At 40.0% G+C, this 22,346-nt stretch overlaps 4 protein-coding genes across 4 annotated transcripts; 3 read left to right on the forward strand and 1 right to left on the reverse strand.

Moving 5' to 3' along the window:
- Nucleotides 1–2,966, reverse strand: LOC307126379 (heat shock 70 kDa protein). The gene is made up of 2 exons (XM_079816860.1): nucleotides 2,826–2,966; nucleotides 1–2,407 (listed from the first exon to the last, which is right to left on the reverse strand). Exon 2 carries the CDS (start codon nucleotides 2,389–2,391, stop codon nucleotides 460–462), a length of 1,932 nt encoding a protein of 643 aa, XP_079672986.1. The 5' UTR covers nucleotides 2,392–2,407; nucleotides 2,826–2,966; the 3' UTR covers nucleotides 1–459.
- A 1,382-nt stretch (nucleotides 2,967–4,348) lies between these two features.
- Nucleotides 4,349–7,860, forward strand: LOC307126838 (heat shock 70 kDa protein). Its single transcript, XM_079817626.1, has 2 exons — nucleotides 4,349–4,482; nucleotides 4,943–7,860. Exon 2 carries the CDS (start codon nucleotides 4,966–4,968, stop codon nucleotides 6,895–6,897), a length of 1,932 nt encoding a protein of 643 aa, XP_079673752.1. The 5' UTR covers nucleotides 4,349–4,482; nucleotides 4,943–4,965; the 3' UTR covers nucleotides 6,898–7,860.
- A 1,643-nt stretch (nucleotides 7,861–9,503) lies between these two features.
- LOC307126839 (heat shock 70 kDa protein-like) lies at nucleotides 9,504–12,367 on the forward strand. The gene is made up of 2 exons (XM_079817627.1): nucleotides 9,504–9,593; nucleotides 10,066–12,367. Exon 2 carries the CDS (start codon nucleotides 10,089–10,091, stop codon nucleotides 12,018–12,020), a length of 1,932 nt encoding a protein of 643 aa, XP_079673753.1. The 5' UTR covers nucleotides 9,504–9,593; nucleotides 10,066–10,088; the 3' UTR covers nucleotides 12,021–12,367.
- Nucleotides 12,368–14,535: 2,168 nt separating this feature from the next.
- LOC307133832 (heat shock 70 kDa protein) lies at nucleotides 14,536–17,457 on the forward strand. Its single transcript, XM_079829133.1, has 2 exons — nucleotides 14,536–14,694; nucleotides 15,155–17,457. The coding sequence occupies exon 2, from the start codon at nucleotides 15,178–15,180 to the stop codon at nucleotides 17,107–17,109; it is 1,932 nt and encodes a 643-aa protein (XP_079685259.1). The 5' UTR covers nucleotides 14,536–14,694; nucleotides 15,155–15,177; the 3' UTR covers nucleotides 17,110–17,457.
- Nucleotides 17,458–22,346: the final 4,889 nt, after the last annotated feature.

Raw genomic sequence — 22,346 nt, forward strand, 5'->3', positions numbered from 1 at the left:
AAACACAATACATAATTTATTAATTTCCTTCACAATTAAAACTCTTCTCAGGAACACAAAACGCCAAGTTCAGTAAACTTATTTGAAATCTGTTTAGGAACAGCTACACCTTAAAAAGTAGAATAAACAGTCAAAATAAATAACATCAACAGAACAAAATAACTTGAATATAAAAATATTACACATAACCAGAAAAAAAAACCCCAGCAGACCTACTAAATGAGTACACATTTCATATTTAATTAAAAAAACTTGAACAATGTTCATTATCCATAAAAGATAATCATGGTTGTATTATTTACATCGTTACAGTATATACAAAATGAGTACACAAAATACAGTGCTTTATGGATAATAAATAACAAAACAGGACTGTTAGAGCAGCAATGTCATTAAAAAAATCCTTGCTCAAAGTTTTAAGTGAGTTCTAACTGACACGACATATGTTAGTCCATAACTTTAATCCACCTCTTCAATAGTTGGTCCCTGGGAAGCGGCCCCTGATCCGCCACGTGCCTGAGCTCCACAGCCTCCAGCTGGCATCTCTCCCTGATAAAGCTTAGTGATGATTGGGTTGCAGACTTTCTCCAGCTCCTTCAGCTGATGTTCATACTCCTCCTTATCAGCCAGCTGGTTGTTCTCTAGCCAGCTGATAGTCTGGTTGCACTTCTCTGTGACTTTCTTCTTGTCATCCTCACTGATCTTGCCTTTCAGGTTCTCATCTTCCACACTGCTCTTCATGTTGAAGGCGTAAGACTCCAGGGAGTTTTTAGCAGCAATCTTCTCTCTTTGCAGATCATCTTCAGCTTTATACTCGTCTGCCTCCTGCACCATTCTCTCAATGTCCTCTTTGCTCAGTCTGCCCTTGTCATTGGTGATGGTGATCTTGTTCTCTTTTCCAGTGCTTTTGTCCGCCGCTGACACGTTTAGGATTCCGTTGGCGTCAATGTCAAAGGTCACTTCAATCTGCGGGACTCCACGCGGTGCAGGTGGAATTCCTGTGAGCTCAAATTTACCCAGCAGGTTGTTGTCTTTTGTCATGGCCCTCTCTCCCTCATACACCTGGATCAGGACCCCGGGCTGGTTGTCTGAGTAGGTGGTGAAGGTCTGGGTCTGTTTGGTGGGGATGGTGGTGTTGCGTTTGATGAGGGCCGTCATGACTCCACCTGCGGTTTCAATACCCAGGGACAGTGGAGCCACATCCAGCAGCAGCAGGTCCTGGACATTTCCAGATGTGTCACCCATGAGGATGGCGGCTTGCACCGCTGCACCATAAGCCACTGCCTCATCAGGGTTGATGCTCTTGTTCAAGTCCCTGCCGTTGAAGAAATCCTGCAGAAGCTTCTGGATCTTTGGGATTCTTGTTGATCCACCAACCAGAACGACGTCATGGATCTGAGACTTGTCCATCTTGGCGTCTCTCAGGGCTTTCTCCACAGGCTCGAGTGTTCCCCTGAAGAGGTCTGAGCACATCTCTTCAAAGCGGGCTCTGGTGATGGACGTGTAGAAGTCGATGCCCTCGTACAGCGAGTCGATCTCAATGCTGGCCTGAGAGCTGGAGGACAGGGTTCTCTTGGCTCGCTCACACGCTGTACGCAGCCTCCTCAGTGCCCTCTTGTTCTGACTGATGTCCTTCTTGTGCTTCCTCTTGAATTCCTCTACAAAGTGATTCACCATGCGGTTGTCAAAGTCCTCGCCACCCAGATGAGTGTCTCCGGCTGTTGACTTGACCTCAAAGATGCCGTCTTCAATGGTCAGGATGGACACATCAAAGGTGCCTCCGCCCAGGTCAAAGATCAGGACATTGCGCTCTCTTCCTTTGCCTTTGTCCAGGCCGTAGGCGATGGCTGCAGCTGTGGGCTCGTTGATGATTCGGAGGACATTGAGCCCAGCGATTACTCCAGCGTCTTTAGTGGCTTGCCTCTGGGAGTCATTGAAATAGGCAGGAACTGTGATAACTGCATTTGTCACCTTCTGCCCCAGATAAGCTTCAGCAATCTCCTTCATCTTCACCAGGACCATAGAGGAAATCTCTTCGGGATTAAATGTCTTGTTTTCTCCTTTGTATTCGACTTGAACCTTTGGTTTTCCACCATCACTGACGACTTGGAAGGACCAGTGCTTCATGTCAGACTGCACTACTGGGTCATCAAACTTCCTGCCAATCAGCCTCTTGGCATCAAACACGGTGTTGTTGGGGTTCATGGCCACCTGGTTTTTAGCTGCATCTCCAATGAGCCTCTCTGTGTCTGTGAAGGCAACATAGCTGGGTGTTGTTCTGTTCCCCTGGTCATTGGCGATGATCTCCACTTTTCCATGCTGAAACACCCCCACACAGGAGTAGGTGGTGCCCAGGTCAATCCCAATAGCTACTCCTTTTGCTGATGACATGTTTGGTTTCAAGTAACTAAAACACAAAAAAGAACAATCAGATTATTTCTACATGTATACAAATTAGTGCGCAAAAGCAAAGTCTTGTGATCACATAGTTTAATAATAACAAAAAGTAAACAACATAATCTTCTATTTTACAGTGAATACAGTGGCTAGCTGCTATAAGCAGTTAATCTAAAAAAAATTCTTCAAGACAGGATTTAGATCAGTCTAATTTTAATTAGAAAATTAAGAATGATTACCACGTGGTTAACTGCTAGTTGGTCAAATTAAACACAGTTTAAACAACCCTGCCGGTTTATTTAGGAGAATATGTATATGTGTCTGCATGTAATAAAATAGTGTAATATTGAAAAAAGCTAATATGTAAACATATTAAGTACACAATGCATTTTGCCTAACCTCTACAGTAAAATAAAAGGCAGACTTACCATAGAGTGGATCCTTCAATTGAATTTACACCTCGGAAAAAGTCCGGTTAGACTGGGGTTTTTATCGTTTGCTTTACAGGTCGCTCCTCTGCAGATGAGTTTCGTCAGTGTATGACTTCAACTCTTTAAATACACCAGAGCGCGCACCCGTTCAAATTCTTGACAGTTCTGGAAAAGTCCAGTGAATCAGACCAATCAAAACACCGCGTCACGTCAGCGTCACGTCAGCTGTCACTAAGACAACTGAGAGGAAGTTTCTGGACGCTTCCAGAACTATCCAGAATTTACGCCAAAAAAAAATTCGCTATCATATTTGAGTGCATTGATACACAAATTACGTGAAATATGGCAAGTCTGGCATGGCTATTCAAAAGTTTATTAAAAATATAAACTTTATGGTTTCAGTTTGTAATATTGTAAATCGCGTAAGGATGCTCACGTTGGTGTGGCCTGTCTATGGTGTAGCCCGAGTAAACAATGTTCACTTCAAATGGAACTTTTTTTGTTGGGTAGTTACACAAACCTAAATTTCAAGTTATTTGAATAAAACAATTTGTGTTCACTATAATTATTCCAATTTGGAGTAAAGCTTCAAGGCTATTGGTTAATTTCCCACAATTTCAGTATTGTATTGTATTACCGGAAGTCTGAAATACCAAATACAACTACATCTAGGATTAATATACACCATTTGAACATGCTTGGAACATACCCAGCTATTTTATTTTGGCTACTGATGCATTTCACAGCCCAAAGTTCATTCAGTAGCTTTAGATGAACTGTGCGTTTATAAATTCATCAAGAGACACATGACGTCTTGTGTGCCACAATCGCTCAACATTTGAGAAAGAATAATGATGGGTGAAATGGGAGAACGAAATAATAAGCCCTGAATGCAGTTAACAGTGACCTCTGTTGACAATAGAGCAGAATGACAAAACGTGCCACAGTCACCAATGTTCCAGAATCATCTCTTTATTGTAAATCAAATAACTCATTCCCACAGTCCTACCGAAACGTAAACCTTAGGGTAAATAACAAAAAGAAACATGCAAGGAATGCAGGAACTGAAAAGCACAGTTGTATCCCACAAAAATACTTTGTTATCGCTATATTATCAAAGGAATGTAATAAATGAATTTGCATAGACACACATTTCTTTTGAGACTTTGTTTCACTGCAAAACACAAATATTATTGATTATTTCTAAACATTTAAATGTATTTTGGCATACGAACATGAGTGCTTATAAATAATCAAAGAGTGTTGTTTGTATTACTGCATTTCTGTATAAATACACAGATAAAACTGTTCAGCGTTCACGAGAAATAGTCTGAATGTTGAAAAAATAACATCATCACAGACTACGAGGTTCACTAAAAATCTGTTTAATATCACAGAAAGCTCCAGAAATAGCTAGAACTGCACTGTATACAATGACGCAGCGTAGTGGGTGGAGCCATTCCGCTGTGCTGGTTTTTGATTGGTCGAACTCGCTGGCGCTTTCGAGAAACTTCAACAGCACTGTACTGGAGAATATAAAACAGGACTGGTTCCAGTGCTCAGTTATAGACTTCGGGATAGTTGAGAAAACAGCGGAGAGAGCGAGACAGCGAAGCCACAATACGCCTGTCAGAAAACATCTAAATCATAAAAGGTACGTGCAAAATTAAAACTACCGCTGTTCTTTTTCTATTGAGTTTATATATGCCATAAATCTGTACATTTACAGCTAGCTTTATATCAGACACGAATTGCTTACAGTAAATTGTTTTGTCCTATAGCCTACTCCTCTGTTTCATGGTTAAATATTAACACTAATATGTGATGAAGAGCCACCTAATGAATTAAATAGGAATTTATTTACGTTTGTTAACAAATAATTATATTTGACTGTTTATTATACATAGTCCTATTAAACATTATTCATAATAATAATAATAATAATATGGTCTTCTCATTTTTTAAATCATTAGTGTGAACATGCAACAAATGAAAACTTTTTTTTATAAAAAGACAACTATTGTTTGACTACAAAAATAATATTAATTTTGTGAATGAGTAAAGTGAGTGGTTTTACATTGCAGTTTCCTATTTCTTTTGCTTGTTAAATACAGGTAGACATTAAAAGAAATCCAACATGTCATCAGCAAAAGGAGTAGCTATTGGGATTGACCTGGGCACCACCTACTCCTGTGTGGGGGTGTTTCAGCATGGAAAAGTGGAGATCATCGCCAATGACCAGGGGAACAGAACAACACCCAGCTATGTTGCCTTCACAGACACAGAGAGGCTCATTGGAGATGCAGCTAAAAACCAGGTGGCCATGAACCCCAACAACACCGTGTTTGATGCCAAGAGGCTGATTGGCAGGAAGTTTGATGACCCAGTAGTGCAGTCTGACATGAAGCACTGGTCCTTCCAAGTCGTCAGTGATGGTGGAAAACCAAAGGTTCAAGTCGAATACAAAGGAGAAAACAAGACATTTAATCCCGAAGAGATTTCCTCTATGGTCCTGGTGAAGATGAAGGAGATTGCTGAAGCTTATCTGGGGCAGAAGGTGACAAATGCAGTTATCACAGTTCCTGCCTATTTCAATGACTCCCAGAGGCAAGCCACTAAAGACGCTGGAGTAATCGCTGGGCTCAATGTCCTCCGAATCATCAACGAGCCCACAGCTGCAGCCATCGCCTACGGCCTGGACAAAGGCAAAGGAAGAGAGCGCAATGTCCTGATCTTTGACCTGGGCGGAGGCACCTTTGATGTGTCCATCCTGACCATTGAAGACGGCATCTTTGAGGTCAAGTCAACAGCCGGAGACACTCATCTGGGTGGCGAGGACTTTGACAACCGCATGGTGAATCACTTTGTAGAGGAATTCAAGAGGAAGCACAAGAAGGACATCAGTCAGAACAAGAGGGCACTGAGGAGGCTGCGTACAGCGTGTGAGCGAGCCAAGAGAACCCTGTCCTCCAGCTCTCAGGCCAGCATTGAGATCGACTCGCTGTACGAGGGCATCGACTTCTACACGTCCATCACCAGAGCCCGCTTTGAAGAGATGTGCTCAGACCTCTTCAGGGGAACACTCGAGCCTGTGGAGAAAGCCCTGAGAGACGCCAAGATGGACAAGTCTCAGATCCATGACGTCGTTCTGGTTGGTGGATCAACAAGAATCCCAAAGATCCAGAAGCTTCTGCAGGATTTCTTCAACGGCAGGGACTTGAACAAGAGCATCAACCCTGATGAGGCAGTGGCTTATGGTGCAGCGGTGCAAGCCGCCATCCTCATGGGTGACACATCTGGAAATGTCCAGGACCTGCTGCTGCTGGATGTGGCTCCACTGTCCCTGGGTATTGAAACCGCAGGTGGAGTCATGACGGCCCTCATCAAACGCAACACCACCATCCCCACCAAACAGACCCAGACCTTCACCACCTACTCAGACAACCAGCCCGGGGTCCTGATCCAGGTGTATGAGGGAGAGAGGGCCATGACAAAAGACAACAACCTGCTGGGTAAATTTGAGCTCACAGGAATTCCACCTGCACCGCGTGGAGTCCCGCAGATTGAAGTGACCTTTGACATTGACGCCAACGGAATCCTAAACGTGTCAGCGGCGGACAAAAGCACTGGAAAAGAGAACAAGATCACCATCACCAATGACAAGGGCAGACTGAGCAAAGAGGACATTGAGAGAATGGTGCAGGAGGCAGACGAGTATAAAGCTGAAGATGATCTGCAAAGAGAGAAGATTGCTGCTAAAAACTCCCTGGAGTCTTACGCCTTCAACATGAAGAGCAGTGTGGAAGATGAGAACCTGAAAGGCAAGATCAGTGAGGATGACAAGAAGAAAGTCACAGAGAAGTGCAACCAGACTATCAGCTGGCTAGAGAACAACCAGCTGGCTGATAAGGAGGAGTATGAACATCAGCTGAAGGAGCTGGAGAAAGTCTGCAACCCAATCATCACTAAGCTTTATCAGGGAGAGATGCCAGCTGGAGGCTGTGGAGCTCAGGCACGTGGTGGATCAGGGGCCGCTTCCCAGGGACCAACTATTGAAGAGGTGGATTAAAGCACCTCATGAACTGAATGGTGCAGGGACTGATATAAATCTTTTCTTTTTGGTTGTTCCATTTTTTTTCAGGCCTCATTACATTATGAATCTTTTTTACCCCCCTAATGCTCACACCTTTCTTCAGTTCAAAAATGATATGTAAACCAAGAGATCTCATTGCACAGTATATTAGTTAACTCCATCTGCTCTTGAAAACATTTTGCTACTAATGTCAATATGTTTTGTTTTGAAAATAAGCTTGAAATTTCTAAGAGTTGATTTTACATCATGTTTTATTAATGGATTTTTTTACTGTTACTTGTTGATACATTTTGTAAAACTATGTAAATAAAATGTTTAATATTTATTTCAAATTGTATTTTTTTAAGTATTCTAAAACTAAATCTAAGCAGTTGCCTTATATTTCTTCAAATAAATAGACCAGTAGATGGTATCCTCTAACATGAGTCAGGCAGTCTCCATTGCATATATTAAATAAATATCTCAAAATAACTACAGGCCATAAAGACTAGTGGTGTCAACAATAATCGATTCGGCAATGCGGGGCATGCACGATTCAGCATCGATGCGGCTAAGTGCCATAATCGATTATGTCATCGTTTATTTTCTGGCCTTGAGTTGGACAATAAAGTTGTGAAGTTTCAATTACTTCCGGGGTCATAACAACAACAACAATCAAGATGGCTGAGGCGGAGGGAGATTACTGATTAATTAAAACACTTATGTTCACTGCTGGAAAAAGTTGGCTGTTATTATTGCTCTATTTAATTTCAAATGGTTATAAAGCAGAGAAGAGAAACATTTCTCATTCAAAGCAGTGATTTATGTTTTCTTTTTTAGGTTTGAAAATGCCATATCCAATACCCTGTACCATTCAATTTTATTTTATTTAATGACATTTATGTCAAAGATACAGGAGAGTGATAATACACACATAGCAGCCAATAAAATCTGTTGTTCAATATCTGACTGCTTGTATTGACTCATGACTGATTAAAAATTTGCCTTGTTGTGTGCAGTAGAATTGTGATGCATCGCAATGCATCGTAGAATCGAATTGAATCGAATCGTTACCTGGTGAATCGTAATCTAATCGAATTGTGAGGGCAGTCCCAATGCACACCCCTAATAAAGACTGACATAATAACACAAAAGGCACCAAGAATATAACCAGACAGCGGTTTTGAGTCAACAGTGCAGATTCACTAATGACTTGGGGCTAAAATCTTTCTACACATTTATGCTGTAGTTACTGCCATAAGCAGCAGGGGTCAGTATGTCCTGACTGTAAAACAGACAACCACAAATCCCTGTGTCTAGTGAAGCTAATCCTGGAAGGCTTTTTAGCTGAACCCTAATATGAGCACAGCAAAAAAGAGTCTATGACATAATCTTCCTCAACTTTAGATGCTGATTCCTCATCCCAACACCAATTAACTGGCTTCTTCATATGGAACACATAGTCCCTCACACATACACACACATACTATGTTTAATTACCAATAGTAGAATTATGTCATTCATCTGGAGTGCGACACCATCTGGAGTTACTAAAGGAATATCGAATGTCAAACTGTAGAACACACTGCAAAGATGCACAAAAGTACATGAGGTGACACTTTACTGATCATATCCTATTTCAATGATTCAGTGTCAGATGTGTGAAGTTATTTTGACGTTCAATACATCCTCAAGATTAAAACAAGACAAGGACCACAGGTGACACTGTTCATCATGGCTATGTGACTGCAAACATGTATATTCTGAGGAAACACCTGTGTGAAGTTATCTCTCTCTCTCTCTCTCTCTCTCTCTCTCTCTCTCTCTCTCTCTCTCTCTCTCTCTCTCGTTAAAGAAAAAATTCCAAATGATGGATAAATGCACTGTTTAAAAAAGTGATGGCAAATAACCTTTCAGTGAACAGTTCTTGAAAGAACCTTTTTAGTGTGATGATCATTTTAATAATCTTAATAGTCTTTTACACTATAGAACCTTTTGGGTTATGTAAAGTTTTTATAGATTTTAAAGGGTAACCATAGATTCCAATAAATAGCTTTCATTTTTAAAAGTGTAGCAGTTAAAGAAATATTCTACGTTCTATATAAGTTAAGTTCAATTTACAGCATAGCATATGTTGATTATAACATAATCATACATCAAAGTATTACCATTATATAAAATATAAACTATACTATGATGCAATTATTTATTGATTATTTCTAAATATTTAAATTTGTTTTGACATACGAACATAATTGAAACAAACGTTTCTACACGAGCGCTTATAAATAATCAAAACTGTATTTGTATATTACTGCATTCCCGTATAAATAAACAGCTAAAACTGTTCAGCGTTCACGAGAAATAGTCTGAATGTTGAAAAAATAACAGCATCACAGACTACGAGGTTCACTAAAAATCTGTTTAATATCACAGAAAGCTCCAGAAATAGCTAGAACTGCACTGTATACAATGACGCAGCGTAGTGGGTGGAGCCATTCCGCTGTGCTGGTTTTTGATTGGTCGAACTCGCTGGCGCTTTCGAGAAACTTCAACAGCACTGTACTGGAGAATATAAAACAGGACTGGTTCCAGTGCTCAGTTATAGACTTCGGGATAGTTGAGAAAACAGCGGAGAGAGCGAGACAGCGAAGCCACAATACGCCTGTCAGAAAACATCTAAATCATAAAAGGTACGTGCAAAATTAAAACTACCGCTGTTCTTTTTCTATTGAGTTTATATATGCCATAAATCTGTACATTTACAGCTAGCTTTATATCAGACACGAATTGCTTACAGTAAATTGTTTTGTCCTATAGCCTACTCCTCTGTTTCATGGTTAAATATTAACACAAATATGTGATGAAGAGCCACCTAATGAATTAAATAGGAATTTATTTACGTTTGTTAACAAATAATTATATTTGACTGTTTATTATACATAGTCCTATTAAACATTATTCATAATAATAATAATAATAATAATAATAATAATATGGTCTTCTCATTTTTTAAATCATTAGTGTGAATAGGCAACAAATGAAATTTTTTTTTTATAAAGAGACAACTATTGTTTGACTACAAAAATAATATTAATTTTGTGAATGAGTAAAGTGAGTGGTTTTACATTGCAGTTTCCTATTTCTTTTGCTTGTTAAATACAGGTAGACATTAAAAGAAACCAAACATGTCATCAACAAAAGGAGTAGCTATTGGGATTGACCTGGGCACCACCTACTCCTGTGTGGGGGTGTTTCAGCATGGAAAAGTGGAGATCATCGCCAATGACCAGGGGAACAGAACAACACCCAGCTATGTTGCCTTCACAGACACAGAGAGGCTCATTGGAGATGCAGCTAAAAACCAGGTGGCCATGAACCCCAACAACACCGTGTTTGATGCCAAGAGGCTGATTGGCAGGAAGTTTGATGACCCAGTAGTGCAGTCTGACATGAAGCACTGGTCCTTCCAAGTCGTCAGTGATGGTGGAAAACCAAAGGTTCAAGTCGAATACAAAGGAGAAAACAAGACATTTAATCCCGAAGAGATTTCCTCTATGGTACTGGTGAAGATGAAGGAGATTGCTGAAGCTTATCTGGGGCAGAAGGTGACAAATGCAGTTATCACAGTTCCTGCCTATTTCAATGACTCCCAGAGGCAAGCCACTAAAGACGCTGGAGTAATCGCTGGGCTCAATGTCCTCCGAATCATCAACGAGCCCACAGCTGCAGCCATCGCCTACGGCCTGGACAAAGGCAAAGGAAGAGAGCGCAATGTCCTGATCTTTGACCTGGGCGGAGGCACCTTTGATGTGTCCATCCTGACCATTGAAGACGGCATCTTTGAGGTCAAGTCCACAGCCGGAGACACTCATCTGGGTGGCGAGGACTTTGACAACCGCATGGTGAATCACTTTGTAGAAGAATTCAAGAGGAAGCACAAGAAGGACATCAGTCAGAACAAGAGGGCACTGAGGAGGCTGCGTACAGCGTGTGAGCGAGCCAAGAGAACCCTGTCCTCCAGCTCTCAGGCCAGCATTGAGATCGACTCGCTGTACGAGGGCATCGACTTCTACACGTCCATCACCAGAGCCCGCTTTGAAGAGATGTGCTCAGACCTCTTCAGGGGAACACTCGAGCCTGTGGAGAAAGCCCTGAGAGACGCCAAGATGGACAAGTCTCAGATCCATGACGTCGTTCTGGTTGGTGGATCAACAAGAATCCAAAAGATCCAGAAGCTTCTGCAGGATTTCTTCAACGGCAGGGACTTGAACAAGAGCATCAACCCTGATGAGGCAGTGGCTTATGGTGCAGCGGTGCAAGCCGCCATCCTCATGGGTGACACATCTGGAAATGTCCAGGACCTGCTGCTGCTGGATGTGGCTCCACTGTCCCTGGGTATTGAAACCGCAGGTGGAGTCATGACGGCCCTCATCAAACGCAACACCACCATCCCCACCAAACAGACCCAGACCTTCACCACCTACTCAGACAACCAGCCCGGTGTCCTGATCCAGGTGTATGAGGGAGAGAGGGCCATGACAAAAGACAACAACCTGCTGGGTAAATTTGAGCTCACAGGAATTCCACCTGCGCCGCGTGGAGTCCCGCAGATTGAAGTGACCTTTGACATTGATGCCAACGGAATCCTAAACGTGTCAGCGGCGGACAAAAGCACTGGAAAAGAGAACAAGATCACCATCACCAATGACAAGGGCAGACTGAGCAAAGAGGACATTGAGAGAATGGTGCAGGAGGCAGACGAGTATAAAGCTGAAGATGATCTGCAAAGAGAGAAGATTGCTGCTAAAAACTCCCTGGAGTCTTACGCCTTCAACATGAAGAGCAGTGTGGAAGATGAGAACCTGAAAGGCAAGATCAGTGAGGATGACAAGAAGAAAGTCACAGAGAAGTGCAACCAGACTATCAGCTGGCTAGAGAACAACCAGCTGGCTGATAAGGAGGAGTATGAACATCAGCTGAAGGAGCTGGAGAAAGTCTGCAACCCAATCATCACTAAGCTTTATCAGGGAGAGATGCCAGCTGGAGGCTGTGGAGCTCAGGCACGTGGTGGATCAGGGGCCGCTTCCCAGGGACCAACTATTGAAGAGGTGGATTAAAGCACCTCATGAACTGAATGGTGCAGGGACTGACATAAATCTTTTCTCTTTGGTTCTTCCATTTTTTCAGGCCTCATTACATTATGAATCTTTTTTACCCCCCTAATGCTCACACCTTTCTTCAGTTCAAAAATGATATGTAAACCAAGAGATCTCATTGCACAGTATATTAGTTTACTCCATCTGCTCTTGAAAACATTTTGCTACTAATGTCAATATGTTTTGTTTTGAAAATAAGCTTGAAATTTCTAAGAGGTGATTTTACATCATGTTTTATTAATGGATTTTTTTACTGTTACTTGTTGATACATTTTGTAAAACTATGTAAATAAAATGTTTAATATTTATTTCAAATTGTATTTTTTTAAGTATTCTAAAACTAAATCTAAGCAGTTGCCTTATATTTCTTCAAATAAATAGACCAGTAGATGGTATCCTCTAACAAGAGTCAGGCAGTCTCCATGTATTATGGACTTGTCACATTGCATATATTAAATACATATCTCAAAATAACTACAGGCCATAAAGACTAGTGGTGTCAACAATAATCGATTCGTCAATGCGGGGCATGCACGATTCAGCATCGATGCGGCTAAGTGCCATAATCGATTATGTCATCGTTTATTTTCTGGCCTTGAGTTGGACAATAAAGTTGTGAAGTTTCAATTACTTCCGGGGTCATAACAACAACAATCAAGATGGCTGAGGCGGAGGGAGATTACTGATTAATTAAAACACTTATGTTCACTTCTGGAAAAAGTTGGCTGTTATTATTGCTCTATTTAATTTCAAATGGTTATAAAGCAGAGAAGAGAAACATTTCTCATTCAAAGCACTGAAAGCAGTGATTTATGTTTTCTTTTTCAGGTTTGAAAATGCCATATCCAATACCCTGTACCATTCAATTTTATTTTATTTAATGACATTTATGTCAAAGATACAGGAGAGTGATAATACACACATAGCAGCCAATAAAATCTGTTGTTCAATATCTGACTGCTTGTATTGACTCATGACTGATTAAAAATTTGCCTTGTTGTGTGCAGTAGAATTGTGATGCATCGCAATGCATCGTAGAATCGAATTGAATCGAATCGTTACCTGGTGAATCGTAATCTAATCGAATTGTGAGGGCAGTCCCAATGCACACCCCTAATAAAGACTGACATAATAACACAAAAGGCACCAAGAATATAACCAGACAGCGGTTTTGAGTCAACAGTGCAGATTCACTAATGACTTGGGGCTAAAATCTTTCTACACATTTATGCTGTAGTTACTGCCATAAGCAGCAGGGGTCAGTATGTCCTGACTGTAAAACAGACAACCACAAATCCCTGTGTCTAGTGAAGCTAATCCTGGAAGGCTTTTTAGCTGAACCCTAATATGAGCACAGCAAAAAAGAGTCTATGACATAATCTTCCTCAACTTTAGATGCTGATTCCTCATCCCAACACCAATTAACTGGCTTCTTCATATGGAACACATAGTCCCTCACACATACACACACATACTATGTTTAATTACCAATAGTAGAATTATGTCATTCATCTGGAGTGCGACACCATCTGGAGTTACTAAAGGAATATCGAATGTCAAACTGTAGAACACACTGCAAAGATGCACAAAAGTACATGAGGTGACACTTTACTGATCATATCCTATTTCAATGATTCAGTGTCAGATGTGTGAAGTTATTTTGACGTTCAATACATCCTCAAGATTAAAACAAGACAAGGACCACAGGTGACACTGTTCATCATGGCTATGTGACTGCAAACATGTATATTCTGAGGAAACACCTGTGTGAAGTTATCTCTCTCTCTCTCGTTAAAGAAAAATTTCCAAATGATGGATAAATGCACTGTTTAAAAAAGTGATGGCAAATAACCTTTCAGTGAACAGTTCTTGAAAGAACCTTTTTAGTGTGATGATCATTTTAATAATCTTAATAGTCTTTTACACTATAGAAACTTTTGGGTTATGGAAAGTTTTTATAGATTTTAAAGGGTAACCATAGATTCCAATAAATAGCTTTCATTTTTAAAAGTGTAGCAGTTAAAGAAATATTCTACGTTCTATACAAGTTAAGTTCAATTTACAGCATAGCATATGTTGATTATAACATAATCATACATCAAAGTATTACCATTATATAAAATATAAACTATACTATGATGCAATTATTTATTGATTATTTCTAAATATTTAAATTTGTTTTGACATACGAACATAATTGAAACAAACGTTTCTACACGAGCGCTTATAAATAATCAAAACTGTATTTGTATATTACTGCATTCCCGTATAAATAAACAGCTAAAACTGTTCAGCGTTCACGAGAAATAGTCTGAATGTTGAAAAAATAACAGCATCACAGACTACGAGGTTCACTAAAAATCTGTTTAATATCACAGAAAGCTCCAGAAATAGCTAGAACTGCACTGTATACAATGACGCAGCGTAGTGGGTGGAGCCATTCCGCTGTGCTGGTTTTTGATTGGTCGAACTCGCTGGCGCTTTCGAGAAACTTCAACAGCACTGTACTGGAGAATATAAAACAGGACTGGTTCCAGTGCTCGGTTATAGACTTCGGGATAGTTGAGAAAACAGCGGAGAGAGCGAGACAGCGAAGCCACAATACGCCTGTCAGAAAACATCTAAATCATAAAAGGTACGTGCAAAATTAAAACTACCGCTGTTCTTTTTCTATTGAGTTTATATATGCCATAAATCTGTACATTTACAGCTAGCTTTATATCAGACACGAATTGCTTACAGTAAATTGTTTTGTCCTATAGCCTACTCCTCTGTTTCATGGTTAAATATTAACACAAATATGTGATGAAGAGCCACCTAATGAATTAAATAGGAATTTATTTACGTTTGTTAACAAATAATTATATTTGACTGTTTATTATACATAGTCCTATTAAACATTATTCATAATAATAATAATAATAATATGGTCTTCTCATTTTTTAAATCATTAGTGTGAACATGCAACAAATGAAAACTTTTTTTTATAAAAAGACAACTATTGTTTGACTACAAAAATAATATTAATTTTGTGAATGAGTAAAGTGAGTGGTTTTACATTGCAGTTTCCTATTTCTTTTGCTTGTTAAATACAGGTAGACATTAAAAGAAATCCAACATGTCATCAGCAAAAGGAGTAGCTATTGGGATTGACCTGGGCACCACCTACTCCTGTGTGGGGGTGTTTCAGCATGGAAAAGTGGAGATCATCGCCAATGACCAGGGGAACAGAACAACACCCAGCTATGTTGCCTTCACAGACACAGAGAGGCTCATTGGAGATGCAGCTAAAAACCAGGTGGCCATGAACCCCAACAACACCGTGTTTGATGCCAAGAGGCTGATTGGCAGGAAGTTTGATGACCCAGTAGTGCAGTCTGACATGAAGCACTGGTCCTTCCAAGTCGTCAGTGATGGTGGAAAACCAAAGGTTCAAGTCGAATACAAAGGAGAAAACAAGACATTTAATCCCGAAGAGATTTCCTCTATGGTCCTGGTGAAGATGAAGGAGATTGCTGAAGCTTATCTGGGGCAGAAGGTGACAAATGCAGTTATCACAGTTCCTGCCTATTTCAATGACTCCCAGAGGCAAGCCACTAAAGACGCTGGAGTAATCGCTGGGCTCAATGTCCTCCGAATCATCAACGAGCCCACAGCTGCAGCCATCGCCTACGGCCTGGACAAAGGCAAAGGAAGAGAGCGCAATGTCCTGATCTTTGACCTGGGCGGAGGCACCTTTGATGTGTCCATCCTGACCATTGAAGACGGCATCTTTGAGGTCAAGTCAACAGCCGGAGACACTCATCTGGGTGGCGAGGACTTTGACAACCGCATGGTGAATCACTTTGTAGAGGAATTCAAGAGGAAGCACAAGAAGGACATCAGTCAGAACAAGAGGGCACTGAGGAGGCTGCGTACAGCGTGTGAGCGAGCCAAGAGAACCCTGTCCTCCAGCTCTCAGGCCAGCATTGAGATCGACTCGCTGTACGAGGGCATCGACTTCTACACGTCCATCACCAGAGCCCGCTTTGAAGAGATGTGCTCAGACCTCTTCAGGGGAACACTCGAGCCTGTGGAGAAAGCCCTGAGAGACGCCAAGATGGACAAGTCTCAGATCCATGACGTCGTTCTGGTTGGTGGATCAACAAGAATCCCAAAGATCCAGAAGCTTCTGCAGGATTTCTTCAACGGCAGGGACTTGAACAAGAGCATCAACCCTGATGAGGCAGTGGCTTATGGTGCAGCGGTGCAAGCCGCCATCCTCATGGGTGACACATCTGGAAATGTCCAGGACCTGCTGCTGCTGGATGTGGCTCCACTGTCCCTGGGTATTGAAACCGCAGGTGGAGTCATGACGGCCCTCATCAAACGCAACACCACCATCCCCACCAAACAGACCCAGACCTTCACCACCTACTCAGACAACCAGCCCGGGGTCCTGATCCAGGTGTATGAGGGAGAGAGGGCCATGACAAAAGACAACAACCTGCTGGGTAAATTTGAGCTCACAGGAATTCCACCTGCACCGCGTGGAGTCCCGCAGATTGAAGTGACCTTTGACATTGACGCCAACGGAATCCTAAACGTGTCAGCGGCGGACAAAAGCACTGGAAAAGAGAACAAGATCACCATCACCAATGACAAGGGCAGACTGAGCAAAGAGGACATTGAGAGAATGGTGCAGGAGGCAGACGAGTATAAAGCTGAAGATGATCTGCAAAGAGAGAAGATTGCTGCTAAAAACTCCCTGGAGTCTTACGCCTTCAACATGAAGAGCAGTGTGGAAGATGAGAACCTGAAAGGCAAGATCAGTGAGGATGACAAGAAGAAAGTCACAGAGAAGTGCAACCAGACTATCAGCTGGCTAGAGAACAACCAGCTGGCTGATAAGGAGGAGTATGAACATCAGCTGAAGGAGCTGGAGAAAGTCTGCAACCCAATCATCACTAAGCTTTATCAGGGAGAGATGCCAGCTGGAGGCTGTGGAGCTCAGGCACGTGGTGGATCAGGGGCCGCTTCCCAGGGACCAACTATTGAAGAGGTGGATTAAAGCACCTCATGAACTGAATGGTGCAGGGACTGACATAAATCTTTTCTCTTTGGTTCTTCCATTTTTTTCAGGCCTCATTACATTATGAATCTTTTTTACCCCCCTAATGCTCACACCTTTCTTCAGTTCAAAAATGATATGTAAACCAAGAGATCTCACTGCACAGTATATTAGTTTACTCCATCTGCTCTTGAAAACATTTTGCTGCTGATGTCAATATGTTTTGTTTTGAAAATAAGCTTGAAATTTCTAAGAGGTGATTTTACATCATGTTTTATTAATGGATTTTTTTTACTGTTACTTGTTGATAAATGTTGTAAAACTATGTAAATAAAATGTTTAATATTTATTTCAAATTGTATTTTTTTAAGTATTCTAAAACTAAATCTAAGCAGTTGCCTTATATTTCTTCAAATAAATAGACCAGTAGATGGTATCCTCTAACAAGAGTCAGGCAGTCTCCATTGCATATATTAAATAAATATCTCAAAATAACTACAGGCCATAAAGACTGACATAATAACACAAAAGGCACCAAGAATATAACCAGACAGCGGTTTTGAGTCAACAGTGCAGATTCACTATCACTAATGACTTGGGGCTAAAATCTTTCTACACATTTATGCTGTAGTTACTGCCATAAGCAGCAGGGGTCAGTATGTCCTGACTGTAAAACAGACAACCACAAATCCCTGTGTCTAGTGAAGCTAATCCTGGAAGGCTTTTTAGCTGAACCCTAATATGAGCACAGCAAAAAAGAGTCTATGACATAATCTTCCTCAACTTTAGATGCTGATTCCTCATCCCAACACCAATTTACTGGCTTCTTCATATGGAACACATAGTCCCTCACACATACACACACATACTATGTTTAATTACCAATAGTAGAACTATGTCATTCATCTGGAGTGCGACACCATCTGGAGTTACTAAAGGAATATCGAATGTCAAACTGTAGAACACACTGCAAAGATGCACAAAAGTACATGAGGTGACACTTTACTGATCATATCCTATTTCACTGATTCAGTGTCAGATGTGTGAAGTTATTTTGACGTTCAATACATCCTCAAGATTAAAACAAGACAAGGACCACAGGTGACACTGTTCATCATGGCTATGTGACTGCAAACATGTATATTCGGAGAAAACACCTGTGTGAAGTTATAGAAAAACGTCCTAATGATGGATAAATACACTGTTTACAGTTCTTGAAAGAACCTTTTTAGTGTGATGATCATTTTTATAATCTTAATAGTCTTTTACACTATAGAACCTTTTGGGTTATGGAAAGTTTTTATAGATTTTAAAGGGTAACGATAGATTCAAATAAATAACTTATTTTTAAAACTGAAGCAGTTAAAGAAATATTCTACGTTCTATAAAAGTTAAGTTCAATTTACAGCTTGGCATAATGTTGATTATAACAATAATAAATCAAATTATTTCCATTATTTCAAATATAAACTATGCTATGGTGTGGCAGTTACAATGGAAGCAAATGAGGCCAATTTGTGAAGGATTTAAAAGCAGATATGTGAAGCTCATAATTTTATAAAATAACTTACATTCATTCTTCTGTTAAAACGTGTATTATTTGAGCTGTTTTTCACACTAAAATCATGTCTTGTGGTGATACTATTGAAACATATTTGAACATTTATGGATTGGTCTCATTCACTCTACTTGTAACTGACTCACAACCTAGACTTAAAGGAGGAAAACGTTTTTTGTTATTTTTTGTTGTGGAAATCAACATTATGCCAAATGCTTTCAATTGAGCTTAACTTGCAACTGAAGCTATTAGTTTTAGTCCTCAGTAGTGTTGTAGTCAAATCCGAGACCAAGACCAATGTGTGTTGAGACCAAGACAAGACCAAGGCAGGGCGAGACCAGTACTCCTTAAATTCATAAAGATCCATATTACCGCCTAAGAAAGGACTTATTTTTAATCAATAAATATACTTATAATAAGACACTATATAGAGCGGTTACCAATCAAATGAAATTACCTAATTATATTAATGATGTTAATAAATAAATCAGACAATGCACTGGCAATTTATTAATATTTGGATTTATACAGTTGTGGTCTTGACTCTTGAAACAAAATCCAGAGTCCTCTAAGTCTGAGGCCGAGTACAAATGTGTTTGAGACCCGAGACAAGACCAAGACACTAGTCTTCAGTGACACATTCGACCGTCATTGTAACAGCTGATGAGGAGTTATAATGAGCACTGTAGGGCAATTACGTTGGCATCAGGGATGTGTGTCTCTGCTGTGACTGGAGCCATAAGCCATGGCATGTGCATGAATGTGAGTGTCAGGAAGAGTGTGAGACCACCACGTGTGAAATACAGCATTTCAGAGCCTTTGCCAATCAGTGTCCCTGGCATGACAAGGACAGTCCTTTTGGGCAGAGCATGCCAAACAAAACATTCTCCACCACAGAAAGAACAACCTCAAGAATGAAGGGACAATAAAAACAACAACAAAAAAAACACCTCATAAAACCAGAGCGGGACAGTAAAGAGATCCATATAGCATTGACATATGACATGCTCTTAAAAACATCCTGGTACAGCTCCACGATCCTCACACATATACGGTTTGTTTTTTTGTTCCATAGTAACCCTAAATCTCATCCTAATTGTATGGGAACAAATATCATAACTCTATAGTGGACAACCGCACCTTGTAATTTATTATCAGACAAACAGATACCCATCACAACCACATGCTGTAAAACTGAATAAGTTGGCAAAACAAAAAAAATGGGGGCAATCAGTTACATAATTTTTTTTAAGTCAAGAAATGTAAAGTTTAAGTAAGCAGAACGTTTTATTTTGTACTCATACATTTTAATTGCTCTTGACTTCAATTATTTGAGTAAGCTAATTCATACATTTAACCCTAAAACGTGTAGTACGAGATAGATAAACTCTTCAGGGTCTTGTTTGGGGCATAAGAAATATTTTTTCATCAAATCCTTTTATCATTTATCATAGCCTGGTCTGTCTTGAGTATGCTGGTCACATGATTTGTTTCAAGTTTTCGGTGATCAATTAGTCAGCCTGACCTAAACACAACATGGGCGCCAATGGTGCAGGACATTCAGATTTTGTGATGATAAGTAAATATACATTGATTTAACTTTCAGCAAAAAAGGCAAAACAACTGCTAATATTAATTGTCAACATTGTTTTAAGACGTTGAAAAAGAAAATTAAGTTGCTCATGCTGTTATTTACCGCATTTTGAAAAGTATGTATCTCCCAGTACACGTTGCCTGTTTAGGGTATAAAAAAAGGATTATCCACAGTATTGACAATGAATGGTGTTTCAAGGTAAACTGGGTTCCCTGTACTGGTCATTGCATTATTGCAAATTCCGGGGTGACTAGTGAGGGGTCGGTTGTGGGTGGTGGGAGGGCCAGTAGAAATCTCGTTCCAGGACCGGGGCCCTTAGGGAAGACCCTTATAGGCCCTCCAGGCCCACCTCTACACAGCCCCCATTCTCAGTCTATGTATTTTGAGCTGAATGTTTTTTTGCAAATGTTAATATTCACATTTAAAACTGATATTATTACTTTTTGTTGAGGACATCTTTGCAATACTGCAATGACCAGTACAGGGAGCCCAGTTTACCTTAACACCATTCATTGTCAATACTGTGGACAATCCTTTTTTTATACCCTTAACAGGCAACGTGAACTGGGAGATACAACTCATAAAATCCAAACTACATAAAATATTTCAAAACATTCCTTTGGATATGTTTTACTTAAGTCCAGATGATATAAAAAATGTCATGAAATAATTTTTACTGATCATTTTCCAGTCGTGCCTGTTTAAGGGTTAAATTAAAATACATCAACTAAATATTTTTTTGTTTTGTTTTTTGTTCATATTTTTTGAAACTTGTCTAGCTTTAACTAGCTAATTCAATAAATGCTACCTTGCTAATTGGCAACACAATGCTTTGATGGCATTAGCCTAGCATAGCATAGTACTTGCTGAATGAGTACAGCAATATAGAATATTTAACATACTGTACATCTGTTCTCAAACTAAACTCAAGCTCCACTCATCACCATGATGGTATAACCCCCTTAACAGTTTTTTACATAACAGTAAAAAACCTCACATAACGGAAACCCTTCTAAATAGCATAGCAAAACATTAAACACCGCTAAATCTATTAAAAAAAACCAACAACCATTAATCCTATAAAAAACACACACAAAAAAACCCCATATAATTTTTATTTTAAATTTAATTTACTTTTTAGCATTTACTATCCCTGAGTGTCATGGCAAAGCACACTGGGAAATCCCAGCCCAGTTTCAGATAAATTTAAGTCTAAATGAAAAATAACAAGTTCATAAAACTCAAAACAATGAAACAATTCAGATTACTTAAATTCTGTCAGTATTGTGAACTCAAAAGAAAATTCTAAATACTCATAAAAGTTAATTTGATTGAACCAATTTGTTTAATTTAAGTTGGCTCTACTCAAGCCAATGAATTATTTTGAGCGTTAGGATTTACAGTATAGGTGCACATGCTCAATTCTGCTGCTGCTGATGGTGATGCTTATAGGATGATTAGCTGCTACTGTAGCACATTGGTGGACCCGTCCACTTAAGTGAAAACATCAAGTGTTGCTAAGAAACGGTACTTGTGGTTGGGCCTTGTAAGGCTACAGCTTGCAGCAGAGCAAGAGGTCGACACCCCTAAAGCCGAGCTAAATATAACCTGGAGGGAAGAGAGAGAGAGTGAGAGAGGTTTTTGAGTTAGAGTGTTGGGCTTTCTTTGGGATATCCTCTGCCCTCTCCTCTTTCAAGAATACCCAAGGACAACCCTCGCTATAATTAATAGCGGTCAAAAGCTGTTCCCACAGAAATGTTCCTTCACTGTAAAAGCTGATAACTGTTTTTTTTTTTTTCACAGCTGTGACATCTGATGTACACAACCACCCATATAGACAATGTTTGTCCCTGTCATTATGAAGGTCGGTACGTCTATTATTTCACAGAGTGCGATGTGTCAAACCACATTAAATCATAATGGTTTAAAATGTGCTATTATTATTTTCAACTTAAATAACAAAGGAACAGGATTTATTACATTAGCTGCTAAGATACGTTGTGAATAAAATGTACAGTATAACACTGGCAAAATGTAATAGAAGTTGCCACATGATGCACATTTTTGCTTTAGGGGCAGAACATT

This window comes from Gobio gobio (genome assembly GCF_949357685.1).
Source record: "Gobio gobio genome assembly, chromosome: 1".
NCBI lineage: Eukaryota > Metazoa > Chordata > Actinopteri > Cypriniformes > Gobionidae > Gobio > Gobio gobio.